This window comes from Saimiri boliviensis, chromosome 1 (assembly GCF_048565385.1).
Source record: "Saimiri boliviensis isolate mSaiBol1 chromosome 1, mSaiBol1.pri, whole genome shotgun sequence".
Lineage (NCBI taxonomy): Eukaryota > Metazoa > Chordata > Mammalia > Primates > Cebidae > Saimiri > Saimiri boliviensis.
In genome coordinates, this window is record NC_133449.1 from 191546983 (window position 1) to 191571748 (window position 24766).

Below are 24766 nucleotides of genomic sequence, written 5' to 3' on the forward strand. Positions count from 1 at the left end.
ATTCCTGAGGAGGTGGCTAGCACTATGGGCCTGGCAACAAAAACAAGAAGAAAAAAAATAGAGAAAAACACTGGCAGCCATCTAATCTCCTTCAATAGCAAGAGCAGCATGTGTGAGATTTCCTCTGGGGGCGTGTGGGTCTGTAATGGTGGTGGTAGAGAGGAGCCGTCCTGGACTTGGCCCGGGAAACCCACATTGGTGTGACCACTCTGGAGACTATTCTGATCCTGAGGGCCAGAATAGGCTGGTGGAGGAGGCAGCACCCATGTCCAGGGAGCCTCAATTGGAGTTCACCAGGAGGAAGTTCTCCAAGTCACCCTCCAAAGACTCTTGAAACAAAGAACTGGGCTGACATTTGCCAAATGTCAGATCACAAATCAGCCATGCTAAGATCGTATCCTCTCCCCTAATGCTGTCCCCCTTTGGGCTCAATCCGGGAGGGGTCAGACCTTGGCTATGAACTAAAGGAGAAGCAGTGGAAGAATACAGCTGAGAAAAAAAAGAAGCAACTCAATATGCCTCCATTTCACATCGTGTTTCTAGGCTTAAAACAGTAACATGCTGGAGGAGGAAAGAAAATCTAATTTAGGCAAGAGTTTGGGCTTTTTATTTTCATGTTTGACTGGGAAATTATTTCTAAAATGAAACTGTTCTTGTGCCTAAAACCAGCTGTAAGAATTAAGGCATGTGACAAACATGTAATCCGAGAGGCATGGAAGAATGAGTCTGTAGATGAAGTCTGAATGGGTAGTAAACAAAAGAATCAAGTTGTATTCTCCTTATACCTTCTGGTGTGTGGCTTGTTCCATTAAATAATTCAGCTGCTCCTGTCCAGCTCCTGGTAGATCAGAGTTCTACTCTCATAAATCAACTGGGTTGCTTTGGATAGGATGAGTACTAAGTAACATTAAAAAATACTCTTAGCTAGTCTTAGCTTAGGTAAAACTGCCATGCATGCTAGAGCTGCCTTAGCTGCACTCCTGCCTAACTTCACGTTAGAGCAGATCAGAGCCTGTCCAGGAACATTTTGACTTGGCTCCTTCACCAGCCCTCTCGCCGGCATCTGGCCTCTTTCCTCCTGGTTTACTGGAATGCAAGCTCGTGGTGTGGAATGGCTTGACTCTGATTCCATTAGCATTCTCCAGGTCCAATTCCTTAAACATTGCTTCTGTTCTGCCTTCCATTTCACCACATGTTCCTCTCCCCAACCTCAATCCCCTCTTCTAGTCGCTGTGTGAAATGTTCTTTGGACACAACAGCAAAGATTGGAGTGAGAATTGGATGCTAGGTCAGAAATCACCTTCAAGGCCACAGCCTGACTGAAAGGTGAATTTCTCTTTCTACTGTTACGGGGGCTCTTATGAAATAAAGAAGGGTAACTATGAGGAGAAATTGGAGATATTCAGTATTCAAGGGGGATCGATTTTTGGCTCAAATTTTGGGTGCATGCCAGGGAAAGATGAACTCCCCTGTTTTCAAGCTGTACTTTTTGAAGAAAAGGAGATTGATTTAGTGAGTCGTTTTTGAAATTCACTGAAACATGCATTGGTAGGCTCAGAACTGTGCGATGGATTGATCCCGACTTAATGCAGTTCAACAACGGTTGTTGAAGCAATCACCGTTAAAAGGATACACTAGCAATGCTGAAAAGCTGAGGGGCCAAATGGGTTTCAACTTTCCTCAGCACTGAGCCATAAACTCTTCATTTGTTTTCCTTTTCTGAGAATCACCTCATGCTATTCAGACAAGGTGACAATCATGCCTGAAGAAGCTCTGTTAAGCTGATTTATGTCAGGCGTGCAGGTGCAGATTTTAGAGGAAAGTTATGACTGATGAGAGATTGTTTTCCCAGCTCAACAGAGCTTTCCAGTGACCAAATAACTGAGCTATTCAGGAGGTGACTCTAGCTCCCCTTCTACCACTCACAGGCTGCGGGAACTTGGCCAGTCATTAACATGACAGATCTTCACTTATAAAATGACGGAATGCAGGCTGAAAGTTGGGGGCCAATGTGAGCTACGATTCTGTTGTTTTCTGAATTTCTTTCTGTTGGTGGCCAGTTGGTGTGCATATGTGGGTGATTTTAGCCTTTCTCTGAGTCTGGCTTTGTGATGTCACTAACGAATCCCATTGGCCACAGTGGTCTGACTGCCAGGTCTGGACTTGGCATCTAAAGACAAACTCAGACTTCATCTCCCTTGCCTCTCACTGCGGAGAGGTACCAGGGCTATCCTGTGATTCCTTATTGAAAGAAAGAGAGTGAAGAACACCTTGTTTTGCAATTAAAAATAGATCATAGACTTCTTGTTTCTACATATTGAATATTTCAATATAGTAATACAATTTTTTGTTTTTTGAGATGGAGTCTCACTCTTGTTGCCCAGGCTGGAGTGCAATGGCACGGTCTTGACTCACCGCAACCTCTGCTTCCCGGGTTCAAGTGATTCTCCTGCCTCAGCATCTCAGGCAGCTGGGATTACACACATGTACCACCATGCCCAGCTAATATTGTATTTTTAGTAGAGACAGGGTTTCTCCATGTTGGTCAGGTTGGTCTCGAACTCCTGACCTCAGCTGTTCTACCTGCCTCAGCCTCCCAAAGTGCTGGGATTACAGGCGTGAGCCACCATGCCCAGCCTCTATTAATTCTTAAAAAGAATTATATAACTAGACTCAGCTCGTTATTCTTAGATAGGCGTTGAAGCCTATGTGTATCATTGGCTCTGTGTAATGCACCTTTTGTTCTCAGCCATTTTATTATTTGGAGTGAAGGTGGACAAGGGAGACTATTCGCTTCCTTTACTGCATTGGGTTGTGTGGCCTGTGCAGAGAGAGATAAGACATAACTCCTGTTCTAAAAGCATTTACAAGAGAGTTGGAGATATGACATATGAACAAGAAAGAGTTAGATAATGAACACAGGAGCTTCATCATCAATAAATACGAGGCTCCTAGGTGTGGACGTCCTGGGTCAAGACTGGATGGAATGTAGAAGTATACTTTATAGCCTGTGTCATTACGTACGGTATCGACTTTGTTACAAAGCTTTGGTTTCCTCTGCTCCTCTGCCTGCTGAGAGTACCTGTGGGCCGTCAGCTCAGTTCAGTCCAGAAGTCTCTACATTTTCATTCCTCATTTCATACATTTCATTCCTCATCCCTCACTGGATAAGATGAGGCGCTCTTTCTACAAATCACCAGGTACTTCTGAGGGGAGCTGTATATTCCTAATTCCTTATTCAATTATCTCTCTTCCCAAGTTTCTGGGGGACCTAGGCGGGCAGGGGTCAGGTCGATTTTGCTTACTATTGTTTCCCCAATAATTGGCACTTATTAATTGAAAAATAATGATAATTAAGATAACAATAATCTGCCACTCTTGGGAGACTAAAGTTTCTAGTATGAGTTTAATACCTTTCTTCTACTTGGCTACCTAGTTATAGTCTATTCTCCCATGGTAGATATGGAACATATTAGATGCTATTTATTAATTCAATGGAAAATGATTTTACATTATTATTTCTATATGTCAAGAATAGTTCTGGGTTCTGAGCTTAGAGGGATAAACATGACGAAAAAGATTCTTCCTATTCTGGAATGTAGATGCCATAGAAACAGAAAGCAAATCATGAAGACACATGCATGAGTATATTCATTACAGCACTATTCACAATAGCGTAGACATGGAAACAACCAGAATGCCCAATAAGGACAGAGTGAATAAAGAAAGTGTGGTACATATAAAATAAGGAATATTATGCAGCCATCAAAAAGAACAAGATCATATCCTTTGCATGAACATGGATGGAACTGGATGCCATTATCTTTAGCAAACTAACATAGGAACAGAAAAGCAAATTCTGCGTGTTGAGAGCACAAGGACACACAAAGAAGAACAGCAGACACTGGGGCTTGGTTGAGGGTGGAGGATGGAAGGAGGGAGAGGATCAGGAAAAATAACTAATGGATACTAGGCTTAATACCCAGGTGACAAAGTAATCTGTACAACAAACCCCTATGACTCAAGTTTACCTATGTAACAAACCTTCACATGTACCCCTGAACTTGAAACAATAGTTGAATAGAAAATAAAAAAATAAAGAAATAAAAAGGAGGTTTCAGATAGTATTGCATACAGTTAAATAAAGGGCAGCGTGATGGTCTAGAGATTGGGGGTGTCTGAAAGGCCCAAGAAGGGACAGTTTTAGCTTCTCCCTGAGAAGGAACCAGCATGAAAATGGCAGTAGGGGAAGGAGGTAATCTGGGCAAAGACAAAAAGCCCAGATATAGGGATAGGCTTGGGTTATTTGAGGACCAGACAAAAGGCTAGGGTATCTGGGAGTAAATGAGTGAGAGAGGGTTTAATAAGACAAAGCTAAAGTAGGAGGCAGAAGTCTGATCGTTTAGAAAGTCTATAGGCCACATGCATTGGCCAGAGTTCTGGCAGGAAACCAAAGACATAATCAAATCGGGTTACCTGGACAGTATTTTGACGTGGGCAGTGCTTAGAAAAAGCAACAATGGTTAGTGCAGTACCCCAGAGCTGGGGATGGGAAATGGGCAAGGGAAGGAGTCAGTTTCTGACCTTGGAGGAAGGCAGCCAAATTGCAGTGAACCAGCAAGAAGGAAGCTGGGAAAAACCATACCTTTATCTCCTCCACATTCTGGAGCTCCCATAAGGTACCTCCCACTGGCCAAGCCAAATAGAAACAGGAAGGCAGGGGAGCTCACTGATGCAGACCTCTGGGCCAGCCTACTGGGTTATGGAAAAGCATCTGGCTCATTCTGCTGACAAGTTTGAAGTTTAATCCTAACAATAATGGAAAGCTCAAAATCCCCACTGGGAAATTTTAACAACGGGCGTGGCATGAACTAGTTTATGCTTTGAGTATTGTACTCTGGCTGCTGTGTGGAGACCTGAATGTATGAAACACAAGTGGAAGCAGAATGCCCTCTCAGGAGGCCCTGCAGTGTCCATAGCTGTCACTCATCCTCTGCACATGGAATTCAGCTGCTGTAGACTGGCTTCTGGCCCTCCCTGGTATGGTAAAGTCAGCTGACCATTTGCTCAGGACCACACATGGGTATTCCCTGCTGGGGTGTTTGAGGTTCCCAAGTGTGATATAGTGTGATATGGTGAGGGTGGGTGGATATGAGTCTCACATGTGTGCAAGGGTTTTAGTTTGGTCTGAAATGGAAGCTGGGTTGACTAGCCAAGGATGGCCCTCTGATGTAAGGCTGTATCACGTGCTTGAATGCATCAGGTGCTGTGTGAAGCGAATCCTACAGGAAAGACTGGCAGTGTTCTTGAGGAGGAGTGTGGCTTGTATGGCTTCCTCTTGTGCTGTATGGAATATTTGCCAGGCCAAAATTGGATCTGAGAGAAACTTTCTAGGAAAGCTTCATAGTAGGTTCGGGAAGAAAGTATATATTTATGTCTATGTACTTGCGTGTGTGTGTGTGTGTGTGTGTGTGTATGTGTGTGTGTGTTTCTGTGTTTGGGGGAGTGAGTATGGAAAGGGAGGGAGAGGAGAAAAGGAAAATGAGAGAAAGTGAGAGGTTTTGACAACATTTTGATGAGCCCAGCTTGTCCTTTAAAATAGCTTGCAGAAAACGAACTAAGATATATTCTGCCCAAATTGAGGATAAAGGTGAAAGTCCTGAAACTGAAAGAACCCAAGACTTTTCCTTTCTTGTGTGTTACTTGTGTTGACCTTATCAACCTGAGACATTGAGATGCTGTGTATACTTCCTGAGGCGTGTATAGTTCTGACCCTGAGTGAGGGTCATGCTGAAAGTCTGTAGGAAGAGTATGGATGTTGAGACAAAACCCGATTTATTTTTTGACTTCATCTCACATATAGGGCTATATAATGTGATTGGATGGTTGAAGCTGGAATTCTATCTTCCTATTGTCTGTCAACTCTGCTTTTGAAAGCATGGTAGGGGCAGGAATGAATGGTTTTAGTTTTCCAGTAATTGTAAGAAGATGTTTTTAAAAACATAATTTTGCAGTTTGAAATTGCCAAGGAATAAATCAAATGTTACTGTTGGTTTAATATTCTTTTTAAAAATTATGTTAGAAGTACTTTGATCTAAATTGTTCAGAAATCATTGAATTATTAGTTAGTATTCAAGAGATGACTATCACGTAATGAGATGGCTTTTAACAAGCTCATTAAAACACATTCAATTGACAAAAAATAAATTGAATGTGGACTGTTTGTAAGGCAAGTCAGGAAAACTAAAATGCACAAGACATAGTCTCTGCCCCCAAGGAGGTTATGTATTATAATAATTTTTTCACTTCAGTATAATCAGTTGGGAAGCGTCATCTTTTTCAATGAGATCACTCCTGCTAAACATATAGGAGCTTCTTCGGAACTGTCTTCAGATCTGGTTTAACACGTTTGCATGTGTGCATGCACATACATGTATACTCATGGTCAGTGTCAGATTTTTAGGACAGGGATTAGGAAAATATGGTCCGTGGGTGACTTCCAACCTACTGCCTGTTTGGCATGACCCCAGAGCTAGGAATGATTTTTACATTTTTAAATGACTGAAAAAAAAAAAAAAAAAAACAGAGGAGGAGCAATATATGATGACACATAAAATTTTATGAAATTCAAATTTCAGTGTTCATAAATAATGTTTATTGGGACATAGTATTTATCGCACAATCTTGGCTCACTGCAACCTCTACCTCCTGCACTGGGTTCTAGTGATCTCCTGCCTCAGGCTTCCAAGTAGCTGGGATTACAGGTGCCTGCCACCATGCTTAGCTAATTTTTGTATTTTTAGTAGAGATGGGGTTTCACCAGATTGGCCAGCTTGGTCTTGAACTCCTGATCTCAGGTGATCCACCCATCTCAGCTTCCCAAAGTGCTGGGATTACAGGCATGAGCCACCACACCCGGCATATTAATTATTTTTAAATAAACTTTTCTTTTTCACTTGTACTGTTTTCCCTTACCTAACTTTGCCTTTGCCATTAAATTCCCAAATTAATTCAAACCATATGAATGGCCTTTAAGTGGCCACCACTTTCTGCCCTACCAATTGGTTACTACCCAACTGGTCCTGCTCATGAGAGAATGAAGGCTGGGTGCGGTGGCTCACGCCTGTAATCCCAGTACTTTGGGAGACTAAGATGGGCAGAATCTACAAGAAATACAAAAAGTAGCTGAGTGTGGTGGTACACACCTGTAATCTCAGCTATGTGGGAGGCTAAGGCAGGAAAATTGCTTGAACCAGGAGGTGGAGGCTGCAGTGAGCCAAGATAGTGCCACTGCGCTTTAGCCTGGGCAACAGAGAGATGACATATCAAAAAAAAAAAAAAAGGAAGAAAAAGAAGAAAAAGAAAAATGCAAAGGTATCTTGTATTAGTCAGGGTTCTCTACAGGGAGAGAATAGGGTAGATGTATACATAAAGGGGAGTTTATTAAGGAGTATTGAGTCACATGCTCATAAGGTGAAGTTCCACAATAGGTTGCCTGCAAACTGAGGAGCAAGGAAGCCAGTCCAAGTCCCAAAACCTCAAAAGTAGGGAAGCTGACGGTGCAGCCTTCAGTCTGTGGTTAAAGGTCCAGAGTGTCAAAGCTAAAGGACTTCGAGTTCCATGTTCAAGAGAAGGAACCATCCAGCATGGGAGAAAGATGTAGGCTGGAAGACAAAGTCATCTAGTCTCTCCACATTCTTCTGCCTGCTTTCATTCCGGGTGTACTGGCAGCTGATTAGATGATGTCCACCCAGATTGAAGGTGGGTCTGCCTTTCCCAGTCCACTGACTCAAGTGTGAATCTTCTTTGGCAACACTCTCACAGATTGACACTCAGTATTAACTATCACAAGCTCCCCCCTTGTCAACTTAAAACCATACACATCTCCTGAAATCATACATAAACTTCAAATAAAGACAATAAGGTCGTAATTATGCCTAACATAATTAATATACTATGCTTTGTACAACTGGAAGCCCACTAATCCTCAACCTTAATGCTATTACATAAAATTAACAACACATAAATGGTAATATAAAGTCAATAAATCACTTGATATAGGCATGGAAAAGGAAAAAGACAGGAAATACAATGAAGATATTTTCTTATTACAAGTGTATACATGTGCAAACATGTTCCTAACAAAATAAGGAGGAAATGCTCATGACAATCAAGGTTCTTGTTTCTGCAGATGGTCACGTGGCCGTAGCTGGTATTAATAACTACCTTCTTCTACTACCCATTCTGTATTCCCTTTGCCTTCAGTAAGCACCTCAGCAGGTCATGGTTTTTTACTTGATGGAGTGACCCAAACTTTCATCCTGAAGGGTTTGAGCCATTTGTAGTCCTGCCCTGATTGGGCTGTTGTAGTTTCCCATTTACCTTAATCACAGGGCATGGTAACACTAAGAGATACCCCAAGGGATCTCCTGTATGCCACACATACTCTTCCTTACCCCCATTGTGGAGCAGTAGACTGATTTCATCTTGGTAATCTGGGTCAGTCACCCCAACTAACACTGTAACTCCCTTCTTAGCCTGTTGACTTAGAGGTAAGAGAAGCCCGAAATGGCCAGGTGGCAATCTTAGCTTCCAGTTTAATGGAATCATTGTTGTGTCTCCTGGTGGCAGCATTCTTCCCTCTGGAACTAACACCTCTAGGCCAGGAGAACATAATGCCACAGGAACAGAAAGCAAACATTTTACTAGTGGGTCACTAGGGGTGATGGTGAGGGGTGCCACTTCTACTTCCACCCTTTGATTTCTGGACCTGTGAATCCTGGCTATGAGAGAAACAGTACCATATATTGGATGCTGATTCAGAGCATACACAGCCGTCCGGAAAACTTTTCCCCAGCCCTGCAAAGTATTGTCACCTAGTTGGCATTGTAATTGTGACTTTAAAAGGCCATTCCACTGTTTTATCAATCCAGCTGCTTCAGGATGATGGAAACATGGTAAGACCAGTGAACTCCATGAGCATGAGCCCACTGCTATGCTGCTTTAGCCATAAAGTGGTCCCCTGGTCAGAGATTATGCTGTGTGGAATACCATGAAAGTGGATAAGGCGTTCCGTGAGTCCACAAATGTTAGTCTTGGCAGAAGCACTGTGTGCAGGATAGGCAAAAGCATATCCGGAGTAAGTGTCTATTCTGGTAAGGACAAAATGCTTCCCTTTTTATGATGGAAGAGGTCCAGTATCATCAACCTGCCACCAAGTAGCTGATTGATCACCCTGAAGAACGGTGCTATAATGACGGCTCAGTGTTGCTCTGTGCTGCTGGCAAACTGGGCACTAAGCAGTGGCTGTAGCCAGCTCAGCCTTGGTGAGTGGAAGTCCATGTTGCTGAGCCCATGTATAACCTCCATCCCTGCCACCATGGCCACTTTGTTCATGGGCCCATTGGGTGATGACAAGGGTAGATGGGGAAAGAGACTGAGGGGTGTCCACAGAATGAGTCATCCTATCCACTTGATTATTAACATCCTCCTCTGGTGAGTTCACCCTTTGATGAGAACTCACATGAGATACAAATATCTTCATAGTTTTTGACCACTCAGAGTGATCCATCCACATACCTCTTCTCCAAATTTCTTTGTCACCAATTTTGCAATCATGCTTCTTCCAAGTCACTGATCATCCAGCAAACCATTGGCTATAGCCCATGAATCAGGATAATTGCACATCTGGCCATTTCACCTTCCAGGCAAAGTGCACAACCAGGTGCACTGTTTGAAGTTCTGCTCACTGGGAAGAGGTTTCCACTTCTCTGTTGTCCTTCAGGGGTGTCCTAGAAAGGAGCTGTAGTGCTGCAGCTGTCCACTTTCAGGTGGTGTCTGCATATCATGCAAAACCATCTGTAAATTAGGCCCTAGTCTTCTCTTCCTCTGTCAACTGATCATAGGGAACTCGCCATGAGGCCATCAGTGCAGGCTGAGTAAAAGAAGGCAGTGTGTCAGGAGTGGAGACTGTGGGCATTTGAGCCACTTATGTAACTTACTTGTGCCCTCAGGACCTGCTTGAGCCCAATCACGTATATAACACTTCCAATTGATGATGAAATACTGCTGTGCACAACCCACTTTCTGGCTAGATGGATAAGAAAGCACCCAGTTCATGATAGGCAGTTCAGTTTACATGGTGTCTTGATGATCCATAGTCAACCATTCCGTTTCTACCAAAGCCCAGTAACAGGCCAAGAACTGTCTCTCTGAAGGAGAGTAGTTATCTGCAGAAGGCGGCAGGGCCTTGCTCCAAAATCCTAGCTATGCCTATTGTGGTTCACCTCGGGGGGCCTGCCAAGGCTCCAAACAGCGTCCCTACCTGCCACTGACACCTCAAGTACCACTGGATCTGCTGGGTCATATGGCCCAAATGGCACAGCAGCTCGCACAGCAGCCTGGATCTGCTGCAGAGCCTTCTGTTCTGGACCCCACTCAAAACTGGCAGCCTTCAGGTTGCTTGATCAATGTGCCAGAGTAACGCACCCAAATGAGGAATGTGTTGTCTCCAAAATCTACATAGGTCCACTAGGTGTTGGGCCTCTTTCTTGGTTGTAGGTAGTGTCAAATGCAACAACTTATCCTTCACCTTAGAAGGAATATCTTGACAGGCCCCACACCACTGGACTCCTAGAAATTTTGCTTAGGAAGAAGGTCCCTGAAGTTTAGTCGGATTTATTTCCCTTCATCTGGTAAGCAAGTATTTCACCACTAAATCCAATGTGTTTCCTGCTTCTTGCTCACTGGGTCCGATTGGTTAATGTCATCAACGTAATGGATGAGTGTGATAGCTTGCGGAAGGAAAAAGTGATCAAGGTCTCTCCAAACGAGATTATGACACAAAGCCAGAGAGTTCATATACCCCTGAGGTAGGACAGTGAAGGTATATTTCTGGTCTTGCCAGCTGAAGGCACATTGCTTCTGGAGGGCTTTAAGGACAGAAATGGAGAAAAAGGCATTCGCCAAATCAGGGCTGCGTGCCAGGTACCAGGAGATGGGTTAATTTGCTCAAGCAATGAAACCACATCTCAAATGATACTTTGCATCCTTCAATCCAATCAAGTTGATGCTTAATACTAATCATCACACAGCCCCTTGCCCACACCTGTGTGTGTCTATAGGAACATGGTGGAAGGCAGTGGCTGTGGGAAAGCCTGATCCCTGGGATGTAGCACAGCCTAATAGCATGATGAGTGCAGTTAATTATCCCATCCAGATGAGAGACAGAAGCAAGAAGCACATTTCTGAGCTCCAGACAGTTTTGAGCATCGGTATCTTTTTAGAGAGAGTAAGATATTTTGAAATTATACAGTGATCTCTCTTAAAGTGATAACAGCTGGAACCAACTTTACAAATCATGGCATTTTCTAAGAAAGATAAACTGCACACTTGTGAAACCCAGCCAGACTAATATCATCAGGGATTAGAGCAGAAGCACTTAATACTGCCAAGTCAACACATAGCCTAGTTGACCTTTCATGAATGGATGAAAGCAAGTTTAGCAAACCCCGGCAAAACATATTGAAAGATGGGCTGGAGGTGAATGGCAGGAGGTCTGAGCAATTTTACTAACCCAGACAATCTGCAGTAATTGGTAAACTGCCTTCTCCCCTGAGAGCCTGGGGAGCTGTGTGGCTGCCCATTGGTAAGCCGGTGATTGCTTGGAGGGTTTTTATCGACTCTCTTTGCTGCTTTTTGGGTGTATTTCTCCCACGAGCTTTAACAATAATGCCCATGAATCTGAACCTTGTGACTGGTAGATGTTCACTGGCCTTGGCAATAAGTGTTCCAGCTTTGCTTTAGTGTTTGTTTTCTGCCAATGCTGTGGCCTTCATGCCCTGCAGTATCTATCTGGCAGCCTGAGGCCATTACTGGGCAGCATGCTGCCATTTTCTCCAGCATTATTTCTTTTAAATACCTCCTACTGAAAATGAGCCACTTTGAGATGATTACACCATAGTCAACATCGTTCTGTGGGAGCCATAAGCAATTTTGTCTGTGTGTGTCTAGCTTCAGTTCCCCGTTCTTTGTCCTATGTAAGGCACCTCTACAGGGCCCCTCTTTCTCTGGTGCTTGGATACAGTTCTTTAACCAGTGATTTTACTTTTACCTCTGCTCACTCCCAGCCAAAAATCATCATTTAATTAGATCCCATGGCATGAAACACGTTTCACAAGTGTGAACCTAAACTTGGTACTTTAACTGAGCACACAGCTCACAGAAATCCCTGAGTGACCTCCCAGGAGACTGAAATCCAAGGGCAACAGGATCAAGCCCTCACAATGAAATAGGAACGAAGGCTGGTCCGTCTTTCTCTGTGGCTCAGTAATGAGGCTTGTTATTTACAGTGCCCTCTTTACTTGCTGATGCTGGTAGCATTTTTCTTTTCAATTTGGATCTTGGCCCACATTGTGCCCCTCTCACGAGGCACGTGCCATTTTGATTGTAAAATAATAGGAAGAATGCTCCAGCACTGCTCGTTGGTGATCGACTCTCAGACTGTCTACAGATTGCCGAGTAAGTGAAATGTTTTGACAGAGAGAAATATGTGTTGTCAACATTGCTTTACCCATGGTTGAGAAGAAAAATGGAAACTGTACTTCAGCAGGGTTCAGACGCTGATGACTGGAATGATCTCCTTGAAACAAATGACTACAGACCATTTTGTTTTCCTTTATGCCTCATTCTTCTCTAATGAAATGCCCAATTAAAAGCGTAGCTTATGTGCTTAAAAGAGAAAGCTTGGAAAGGATTCTTGGATGGAGCAGTGACAGCAGCAATCCTTCACCACAGGAGAAAATCATAGTATCTTTGTGAAGAAACAATATCATGTTGTAAAGGCCAGTGGCCTGCATGGCAACTTTAGAGGAGACCCTAAATGAATGGAACCTTTTTAAGATAGAAAGGTTGTGTGTGTGCACATGTGTAAGTGTAAGTGTGAGAGAAAAAGAGAGAGAGAGAGAGAGGGAGAGAGAGAAACATGATTTATTGGTGATCCATCAAATGGCAGACACTGGCTGGAAACAGAAAATAAAACAGTAGAGTGACACATTTAGGCAACTTTGTGAATTTGCCTCTGGGATTAAGTGGAGTATGGAACTGTGCAGCTATGTGATGTCTCCTGGCAAAATGAGGTCCCTGTTTCTCTGCAGGCATGTTCCCTTCGAGAGCTTATTGGGAGTGGGAACTCAGACAGCTCACGGAGCCCTGCTGACCATTATCTTCACATTCAAGTCTGTGTTGTGGGAGCTGCTCTCTATTTTCTCGCTTAGTGAACACTCTTGATAAAAGAAAATGTTGACGGCTTTGTGTTTCTTGAGAATCACTAAGGAAACATTTCATCTTGTCAGTCTCCTTTCATGTGCTGTGCAGGAAAAGAGAAAGGGAATATTGCTTTGGAGAATAACCTTGACTTTCAAATGCATTTAACAATCAACATTTTCTTGAGTACCTACTATGTGCTAGAATATTTGCTAGTCATTACCAGTCAGACAAAGATGAATGTAGTCAAGTCCTTGTCCTTAGAGAGCTTAGCATATTTTCATTTCACAATCCATTGCCTCGTTAGAAGGGCTATAAAAGGGATACAGATAAAGTAATAAGGGAATTTGTATCATGTGAACTTCTTCACGTGGCTCACTCCATGGGTTCTGGAACTAGGCAGATCTGAGTTTGAACACTGTTGCCCATGACATTGGCTGGCACAATATATTGTAAGTTACATCTCCATTTCTCTCAATTTTTAAATGAGGATAATGACACCTACCTTGTAGGGCTGTTGGGAATGAGTAAATGAGATACTGTGTGTACAATGCAAGGCAGTGCCTAGTACCACGGTAAAAAAAAAAAAAAAAAAAATCAGCCAAGTGTGGTGGTGTGCACCTGTAGTCCCAGGTACTTGAGGCTGAGGCAGGAGGATTGCTTGAGCCTAGGAGTCAGAGGTTGCAGTGAACTGAGATCACAACACTGCACTCCAGCCTAGGTGACAGAGAGAGACTCTGTCAAAAAAAAAAAAAAAAAAAAAAAAAAGATGGCTTCTTCAGCTGTGTTGTAGCTCTGGCATGTAAAGAAATTTAATACATGGGAGTGACCATATAATTGTGAAGTTTTTGTTTGTTTGTTTGTTTGTTTGTTTGTTTTGAGACGGGGTTTCATTCTTGTTACCCAGTCTGAGTGCAATGGCGCCATCTCTGCTCACCACCAGCTCTGCCTTCTGGGTTCAGGCAATTCTCCTGCCTCAGCCTCCTGAGTAGCTGGGATTACAGGCACGCGCCACCATGCCCAGCTAATTTTTTGTATTTTTAGTAGAGGCAGGGTTTCACCATGTTGACCAAGATGGTCTCAATCTCTTGACCTCATGATCCACCTGCCTTGGCCTCCCAAAGTGCTGGGATTACAGGCTTGAGCCACCACGCCTGGCCAGGTTTTTTTTTTTAACTAATTTTTCAAAATTTACATGCAAGTGATTCTTGATTTCTTTAAAGAATGATAATACAGGAGAGGTGTTATTCAGAGGCTCCCCACCAATATTTTGGCCTTTCTCCTTCTAGGAACCTGGCATGGTCACACTTCTCCAACCCCTTGGAAGTTGGGTGTGCCGTGTGACTTTATTTAACTAATAATGTAATATGAGCAGAAGTCACTTGTGTCACTTCCAGGAGAAAGCTTCAAAATATTCCACTTGTACTGCCACCACTGTTAAGGAAGCAAATGTTGAGATGGGCCTTGTGTCAGCCTAGGCCCATGAGATATCACAAGGAATAGATTCCCTGTGGTAATCCATGTGATAAGTATAGGAGGGGTGAGAAATGGATTTTTTTATTTTGCGTTGTACCACCGTCCTCTGTTCGTGGTCTGCCTAGACTAACATAGGAGATTGCACACCTTTTGCAACAATTCTGGCCTCGCTTAAACCATTTAAGGATTCTTCAGGTGGTACTGCTGTCAGGGTCAGTATCTGACAACCACACTCTCATTGTAAAGCCATACTTGCTTTCTGCCCTGTAGTAGTATTTGCAGGCTTGACCCTCTGTTTTATTCATTTGATTTGACTCTGCATCTGGTGAAAAGAATAGATTGACTATCATTGAACCTATTGGGATGAATATACCCTTCAGAAACAGTGGTATACAGAGGCTGGGAGTAGGGGATATGGAGGCAGTTTACCCAGGGTACAGGCAATAAAAGGTATATTGTCTATAGAAATGTTAAAAAAAAATAGAACTCATTAAGATACAGTATCTTTTATATTACCATCACAAGTCTATAATTCTAAACAATTTTAGGGACAAAATACTCTTCCCTTCCCCACTCCTGTTTCCCCTGCTCCTTGCACAACTACTCAGAGAGCAGTTACAATGAGGAGATTTCAAAACTTTGAACAACAGAACTGTGAATTAGAATGCGTTGCCTTATTACGGTCAATGTTTTGAAATAGATATTTCATTTGAAATAGATATTTGAAATAGATATTTCATTTGAAATAATTATTTAAAAGAAAAAAGAAAAATTATTCTATTTTAGGATTGTTTTTGGTACATTAATTTGGATGTTGGCTTATGAATTTGTAGCTAGTCATTTGAATGTTTATGTAAATCTTTCTTTCTAAATTGTAATATCCATGATGGCAGGGCTCGGCCTCATTCATCCCTAGGTGTCCATGGCTCTGGCCAATACTGTAGTCCTGTACACATAATTGAGCCCATATATATATATGTGTATGTGTGTATATACACACACACATATACATATACAAACACATATATTTACATATATATACACATACACATATACACACACACGTACACACACATATATATAGACTCAAACTAGGCTAGCAGTGAATACTTTTCTTTTGCTGTTTTTTTTTTTTTCAGTCATGTGTATGAAAAACAGGGCAGTAACTCTGGCCCACTTCTCTGACAGGTCCTCTTGTTGTTAATGCTGAGAAACTCCAGGAACCTGCCATTTGGAGAGAGAAATGTGTTCCAGCTGCTGGTGCTAACAAAGATCTGAGGTAATACACACATGACCTGTCACCTACACCTACCCCATTGAGAGGGTCTGCCTCTCCCTGTGTCCACACACACCTTGACTTGCTCTTCAGTGAATATCACTTTTCCTTTCATGTTCTTTTCACACACTATTATCTGTATGAAATGAAGGCCAAAAAAGAGAATTTTGGTGGATATCAGCAGAGGGATGGGGGCTGAGGAAACAATTTGAATGTTGCCTATTACTCCAGGCTGGGATGGGAGTTGGAAATATGAAGGCAATTTGTCCAGGCTGCTGGCAATAAGAAGATGTATTGACTATAGAAATGTAAATGAATATAACACTTATAAAGATTACGTAGTTGGGACTGGCCCACAATAGTTGATAATCTTGGGAAGTCCTTGGAGACCACATGATAGTGAACTTGGCCTTAGGGAAACAATTATCCTCTTGAACTCTGATTGTCTTATGGATCAGGTATGATTGTGAGAGGTGTGTGAGGGGATGCTTAGGCCAGAAGGAGTCTTAACCATTTTGAATGTCCACCTTAATGTTTCCTAGGTGAAGTTCTAAGATTTTAAGGGAGCATACACGACCTCTGGCCTGTACAGAATCCATCCCATCTTCCAGGGAACCTTGTAGATAGAGATTAGACTTTGGCCAGTGTCCAGTGATGGACAGATGTCATCTGGAACTTCAGATATAGCCCAAGTTCTAGGACTATAAGAAGCCAGACAACCCAGGAATTTTCCTTTGTACTTTTTTCCAGAAAAGTGAAGAGTTATTTTGAGCTCCTGGGGTAAGATGGTAGAATGCAGAGAAACTAGAAAATACCTACATTTCTCTACTGCAAGCTCTGTACATCTGGATTTGACAGTAAGAACTTGGTTGACTGATAAGTAAGTACTTTTGCACTCACAGACTTGACATAAGATTCAAATGAAAGAGGGGCACAATGTTTGGTTTTGCTTTGACTCCCTGAAGAATTCCTAGACTTTACAAATATCCTTTCTGGAAAGAACAACTGAGTGAGAAGCCCTAAAGTGTACTGAATAAAGCAAAGATGTCTCAAAGAATATCTGATTTATATATATATGTATATATTTTATTGCACTTTAGGTTCTGGGGTACATGTGCAGAACATGCAGGATTGTTGCATAGGCACATACATAGCAATGTGGTTTGCTGCCTCCATCCCCCCATCACCTATATCTGGCTTTTCTCCCTAGGTTATCCCTCCTCAATCTCCCTACTCCCCGCTGTCCCTCCCCTATTCCCCCCCAACAGACCCCAGTGTGTGATGCTCTCCTCCCTATGTCCATATGTTCTCATTTTTCAACACCCACCTATGAGTGAGAACATGTGGTGTTTGATTTTCTGTGCTTGTGTCAGTTTGCTGAGAATGATGGTTTCCAGATTCATCCATGTCCCTACAAAGGACATGAACTCATTGTTTTTGATGGCTGCATAATATTCTATGGTGTATATGTGCCACATTTTCCCTATCCAGCCTATCATCGATGGGCATTTGGGTTGGTTCCAGGTCTTTGCTATTGTAAACAGTGCCACAATGAACATACATTTGCATGTATCTTTATAATAGAATGATTTATAATCCTTTGAGTATATACTCAGTAATGGGATTGCCAGGTCAAATGGTATTTCTATTTTTAGAACCTTGAGGAATCGCCACACTGTCTTCCACAATGGTTGAACTAATTTGCACTCCCACCAACAGTGTAAAAGAGTTCCTATTTCTCCACATCCTCTTCAGCATCTGTTGTCTCCAGATTTTTTAATGATTGCCATTCTAACTGGCGTGAAATGGTATCTCAATGTGGTTTTGATTTGCATTTCTCTAATGACCAGTGATGATGAGCATTTTTTTCATATGTTTGTTGGCCTCATATATGTCTTCTTTTGAAAAGCGTCTGTTCATGCCCTTTGCCCACTTTTGAATGGATTTGTTTGATTTTTCTTGTAAGTCTGATTTAGTTATTTGTAGATTCTGGATATTAGCCCTTTGTCAGATGGGTAGATTGCAAAATTTTTGCCCATTCTGTTGGTTGCTGGTTCACTCTAATGATTGTTTCTTTGGCTGTACAGAAGCTCTGGAATTTAATTAGATCCCGTTTGTCTATTTTGACTTTTGTTGCCAGTGCTTTTGGTGTTTTAGTCATGAAGTCCTTGCTCATGCTTATGTCCTGAATGGTTTTGGCTAGGTTATCTTCTAGAGTTTTTATGATTTTAGGTCTGATGTTTACAACTTTAATCCATCTGGAGTTAACATTAGTGTAAGGTGTCAGGAAGGGGTCCAGTTTCTGCTTTCTGCACATGGCTAGCCAGTTTTCCCAACACCATTTATTAAGCAGGGAATCCTTTCCCCATTGCTTGTTTTTGTCAGGTTTGTCAAAGATCAGATGGTTGTAGATGTGTGGCGTTGCCTCTGAGGTCTCTGTTTTGTTTCATTGGTCTATGTCTCTGTTTTGGTACTAGTACCATGCTGCTTTGACTATTTAGGAGACCGCATAGTCTCAGCCCAAAATCTCCTTAAATTGTTTGATAAGCAACTTTAGTAAAGTCTCAGGATAAAAAATCAATGTGCAGAAATCACAAGCATTCCTATACACTAAAAACAGACAAACAGAGAGCCAAATCAAGAATGAACTCCCATTCACATTTGCTACAAAGAGAATAAAATACCTAGGAATACAACTGACAAAGGAGGTAAGGGACCTCTTCAAGGAGAACTACAAACCACTGCTCAATGAAATAGGAGAAGACACAAACAGATGGAAAAACATTCCATGTTCATGGTTAGGAAGAATCAATATTGTGAAATTGGCCATTCTGCCCAAAGTAATTTATAGATTCAATCCCCATCAAGCTACCTATGACCCTCTTCACAGAACTGGAAGAAACCACTGTAAGCTCCATATGGAACCAAAAGAATATCTGATTTAAAAAAAAAATTCTTGCTTTAGGAAACATTTTGTGTGTATGTGTGTGTGTGTGTGTGTATGTATGTACACACACACACACACACATATATTACAGAATCTGTGTGTCTATATTTATTTCTTGGACTTCTTATATTAAGCTTTGGTAGATAAGTAGATTTTAGGGACCATAATTACCATCATTTTCCTTATAGAAAATCTTTGAGTAACTTTGGATATGATCATATGATCTCCTTTGTTTTTGTTCATTTGCCATTTGTTATTCAGACAATACAACTCCAAGTATGACCTTGGGCTCATTACTTAACAGTTTTAAGCCTGTCATCTATAAAATGTCAGGGTTAGACCCAGTGACTTCTGAGGTCCCCACTTGCTTGCTCAGTCTCTGATTTGGATGCATTGGGAGACAGCTGTCACAGGTGAAGCCATGTGTGCCTCTGCCATATTCTTCCCTTCCTAGAGCTTCCATTTTCCTTAGTGCCAGAGAAATACCATTGTATAGATACATGCTTTAGAACAGTATTTTCTCTTTTCATTGTAAAGGAAGGTCTTGGACTTTGCAAAAAACATTCTGGATAGAACGGAACAATTAAAGCCATTATTGAAACATTATTTTTAGATCTGCACATTATTTCACTAGCCCTACTTTGTCTCTACTTTGTAAAAGGATTTAGGCAGCTTGTTTCTTTGTCTTTCATCAAATATCTTTTTTCCTTCCTGTTCAAAATAAGTTCTGTTTCCCTTTTCCTGGCTAGATGAAAACCTGTGGACTCTGTGCTTCCTGATATCAAACCAACGGTGGTGGTAGAGGGGTTCATATCACTCCAGATAGTCAGTTTCAAAGAGTAGTTTGGAGACTGTGGGATGAAAAACAAGCTTCAGTTTTCCTCTTCAGATCTCTCCAATATGCACTGTCTGTGTATTATTTCAGAGAACCCATTCAAAAGTAGACTTTTTCCTTCCCTGACTCGGCACGAGATCAAGAAGTGGCACATAATGTATTGTTGTGTTTATTATGCATCATTTTGCTGCTGACACCATGGCCATCAAATATTGGAAAATTTACAGCCAAGGAGGTCCAGCTATCATACCTGAAGTGAAGGACGAAGTATTCTGTTATTTGTCTTCAGCTCTGGCCCTTTATGATCAGATGGTGAACTATATACTTATCAAAGTCAAAATAACCTTCACTTGAGAAAACACACTTGTCCTTAATTGCCAGAATAGGAATGCATAAACAGCCTCTCTCTTGATAATGGAATGGAGGCTGAGTTGATGTAAGTTTTAAGTATTTTGTAATTTTCCAATTGTGGTGTGCTCAATTAAGTTTTAATGCACAAATTATGTGTGTATGATACTGGCAAAGAAAAAAATTCATAGTTTTAAACTATACAATCTAAATATGTACCTCATATTTATGACATAGACATTAGTGCTATGGTTTTTTTTTCCCCTCTGAGTCAAAGCTAAGGCTGGTAGTCCTATTTCTATGGCCTGTTATACAGCCGTTTAGAACTTGTATGCTGAAACTGGAGAGATGTAAGTCTGAATCCTTAACTAGCCCTGGAACACAGGCATTAGCTTTAGTTTATTCCTCTGTAATAATAATTATAGTACCTACCTTCTAGACAGGGATATTAAGAATTGAGATTGCATATGTTGAAAATGCTTAGTACAGTGTCTGGTACATTATGAAAACTCAAGGAATATTTGCCATTGTGATTATTACTCCCTTCTTTCTATTATTGTTAAAAACAGCATAGAAAATATATGTTTTCCATAGGAAACATATATTTCCAAGGCCTTCAGTGAAAGCGACAGGAATAGAATGTGACCAGTATTTTATGAGTATATAGGTATGTTACGGTACTAGGCAGCTTCAGGGAGACATATAGTTATGAGAGTGAGACAGAGATGACCCAGAAAGCAGAAGGCAGCACTGAAAATGGTTCTTCCTTGAACAAACACTTGTTTAATGTGCTTACTCAAGATATACCTTGTACAATATATAAAATAGATCTTAGAATTAATTAAATCTATATAGTAGCTATATGAGCATTTAAAGTTATGGATAATTATTTGGAAATAAGCAAGTTTCAGTATGTGAATAGTAACCCTATGTCTACAAGTTGCAGTGTGGCCAAATGTAAATGACAGAACAAATTAGTAACTCTATTTTGGGAAAGAAAAGGAGAATCTCTGGAATTTGGTCTTTGTTCCCAGCTAAGACCTGGCGGTGACATTAATTGACAAGTACCTTCTAAGCAGTAAAGTCAGGATGACAGCATTTGCTTTCTCGGGTTGTCAAAAATCCTCTGTAACAATGGTGGGTGAGTTGTTGGTGAATGGAGAAATGGGCTTAAGAAATACTGGGAAATAAAATGACCGGCAATTTTAGTTCCAGAGTCATAGGCTTGAGAGTTTTCTTTGTTGTTATTTTTGCTGTTTTTTCTGGTGTCATTGTAAAATTAAGTATAGGCAAGTGCACTGTTAATGGGCTATAATTTCAGACCAATTGTCTATTCAAAACCACAAGACAAGTAATAGAGGGCTCTATTTGATATGAAAATTGCAGTAGGGTTATTTTTATCTCTTCTTTTCCCTGTCTTCAGACTAAGTAGAATAGACAGGTAAAACTGACACCAAAAAACAAGTCTTACCCAAATCCATTGTAAAGTTCCCATTCAGGTGTGTATTACATAAAAATTGCTTGGCTTTCACAAGAACCACCATTCTGAGAAGAGGAACCGTGATGCATATTAATAGGTGAAGAGAGCTTCCTTGGGAAAGACCATAATCTTGGAGGCCATAAACTCTGGACTTGGATTCCAGAATGAAAGAGCTATGAAAGCCCAGAGTGCAGGGTAATTTTGAGTTGGGACAAGTAAATAAAGTATTTTGTCCTGAATTGCAAAGTACAGTCAATGAACTGTCTACTGGGCTCCGTCACCTCCACCCCTACCTCCTTCTTGTAGCCTACTTGTTGCTTTCTGAGTGTGACCCTGTGATTAATGAAGAATATAAAATTGAATAAAATGGGATAAAATCGTGGCTGGATACATTTTTTTAAGGTTCATTATAAATTTTAAACAGATGTTCTTGGCCAGCATTTTGAACTGAACGAGAAACTGTTATCAAATTAATGTGTTCACCTTCAGAGGCACAGCTGTCTCCAGAAGGTCATGTCTTATGGACACAGCTGTTTTGTGGGGGTGTAGGGGAAGCCTCATTCCGGCTTCTTCTATGTATACCCAAGAAACCTAGAAGCAGTTGAAAGTAAGTCAGCTTTCCAAATGGCCTCCCTTTTTCCTGACATTGCAATCTTAAAATGCCTTTGTCTTTCACAATCTTCATAAGGTCACAAAGGAGTGTTTGTTACCAGATTTATAGCTCTGATATGTTCACATCCACACTGGGTCCCCACTTGAGGTTCTGCCAAGCTCTGGGAGCCCCACGTAGGCCTCCCACAGTGCAGTCGTCGCACACATGTTTTCTGAGCGAACTCAGAGCTGCTGCCTATGTGCTCATTTTCAGTCTATAAATCCTCCACACTCTGTGACTGTTGGCTAGGCCTCCAGCCAGTACTATATAGTATGTGTGAATGCTACATTTCCCGAGAGAGAGCTGAGCATTCCTGCCTGGATGGTGTGGACAAATCCCCAGGAGCTGAACAGAAATGGGCTTTAGCTTGTACAATGCTTTCCTTTGACCAGTGTCCCAGGGAAGAGCCCAGGCTCTTTGTGTACAGATGCATTCAACTGCCCTGACAGAGGGTATGTGAATGTTCTCCTTTACCTACAGAAGACGGCAATGCGTTTAATTTGTTTAGGGCTTAATTAAACTGCAGACACTTAAATAATTTTTTCCTTAGAATGACTGGGCTTCCCACTGTTGGCAATAACACCGTGAAACCATTTTCTTTAGAAAGTCAAGGTGTCGCTTTAATAAAGAGTTGACAATTTTGGATGAGTCCTTGGAGACAGGAGAGAGAAAGGCTACATATTAGTTTTAATCACATGATTCATTTTTCCACTGAGATTTTAACAATTAGTAAGCTCTTCACATTTAATGTTCTGAAAGCAGAACAAGCCAGTAGGGAAATTGGAGGTTGGAAGGGGAAGAAATAGATCATGGCAGTGTGTCCCATCATCAGTGTAGGACAGGGAAGTTAGCGAAGTGGAGGTGAGGGGTGCTAATCAAGGGAGACATGAGGCACCCCTGCTTTGAATTCCTCACTTAGACACAGAGATGCTACCTGTGCAAGCTCAGGAGGGGAAGAGGAGGGCGGAATGGAAAAGGGTCTCCAGGATAGATCCTGGACCTATAAACAGAGTGCTTATTACTATTGAGCAAGACAACAGAGCTCCCCTCCTACTTCATTCAACAAGTCCTTATAGATTGCTTGCTTTATGTCACAGATTGTGTCCTGGAGATCCTGGCTGGTGATTGTCAGTCACATCTGCATCTTCATTAAATCTTTCCATCGGTCCACATGTGCTAGGTGCTCCAAGAGAGTTAACCGCAGCCAGCACTGGCTTCCCTGAATTTTGCAGAAAATACAAGATGCATATACTTCTATTTCAGTGTTCAGCGTTTAGAAATGAGCAGTCTTGCATTGTTATGCAAATGCAAAGGTAATAGGATGTTTATAAATTACAATAGCTGCAATTACTCACAGGAAAATTTGTTGGCACTTAGTTATGTTATTGTGTTCACTGAAGATTATAGCTTGTTACTTTCTGTTCTAATATACTTTACCCACTTAAGTCTTGAAATAGAAATGAAATGCTGGTGTATCATTTTGCAAGAAAGATATATATGTTTCTTATATTGCATTAGACGGGTTAATATGTTTTTGCATTTTATAACAGGGAACTTTATTAGCATGATGAAATTAATGCATGCAGGGCAATATCTTCCGAACCAGTTGTTACCAGTAGATAAAGTCTGATGTGGTAATTGCTAACTGAATGTCGGATCAGGGTTATTACTGAAGTAAAATCATTCACTGTGGGATGATCAGAGCTACAAAATTGTGAATGATAAAAGAGCCACAGCCACTCTCTGGTTTCAATTAGCTAAAGAGGTGTCCTGGGTGGTTTCAAAAGGCTCGTCTTACCAATATTGTTACTTAGAAATGATTTACAATATTGTTACAGGGTCTGCTAATGTTTCTATCATTAAAGGTCTATCCTTTCCATTATAAATTCTGTTGTTGAAGGCTTTGCAGGGATGGCTTAAATATTTATTTCAATGCTGTGTGTGTGTGTGTGTGTGTGTGTGTGTGTGTGTGTGTGTGTGTGTTTAAAACATTTTCTAAGGTCTTGAAATCCCAAAAGTTGCTGTTTATGGATGTACCATTTTTGATCTTATTTATTCATATGACAGTGCCCAGCTTCAGTCCCATAAAAAGATATAAGCCTAATTTTTCAGAGGAAAGGACTTCTCTGCTTTATTCATTGTTTTTTTTTAATGTTTGAAAGAGAGTCTTGATTACCTGAAAATCTGCATGAGCAAATCTGATGTCCTGTACCTTCTGCCATTTAATTACTTGGTTTGTTCTAACAGTAGTGCTTCACATGTTAATACAATTTCCAGAAGTACCTAAATTATTATCTGAGGTGGTGCTGAGTGAAATGTTCATATTTCCAATTCCTGAACCAATACAAATGGACACATTTTTGAAGAAAAAAATGTTCTTTAAAAGGTTACTGCTTATATTACAAGGACTATATGCCTGAGAAACCTGTTTGTCAAGTAATATAATCATGTTTCCTGGTCCCTGAATTTATACCATTACATCGTTTCCT

The 24766-nt window shown here is 41.3% G+C and overlaps 1 protein-coding gene across 1 annotated transcript in view; it reads left to right on the forward strand.

Annotated features, from left to right (window-relative positions):
* LOC141580586 (uncharacterized) overlaps window positions 1–24766 on the forward strand; it is an 862829-nt gene that overhangs the window by 228354 nt on the left and 609709 nt on the right. The window contains exons 9-10 of the mRNA XM_074382346.1: window positions 15928–16018; window positions 16766–16895. Coding sequence (XP_074238447.1) covers window positions 15928–16018; window positions 16766–16799 — 125 coding nt within the window. The 3' untranslated portion in view covers window positions 16800–16895. The remainder of the gene's footprint in view (window positions 1–15927; window positions 16019–16765; window positions 16896–24766) is intronic.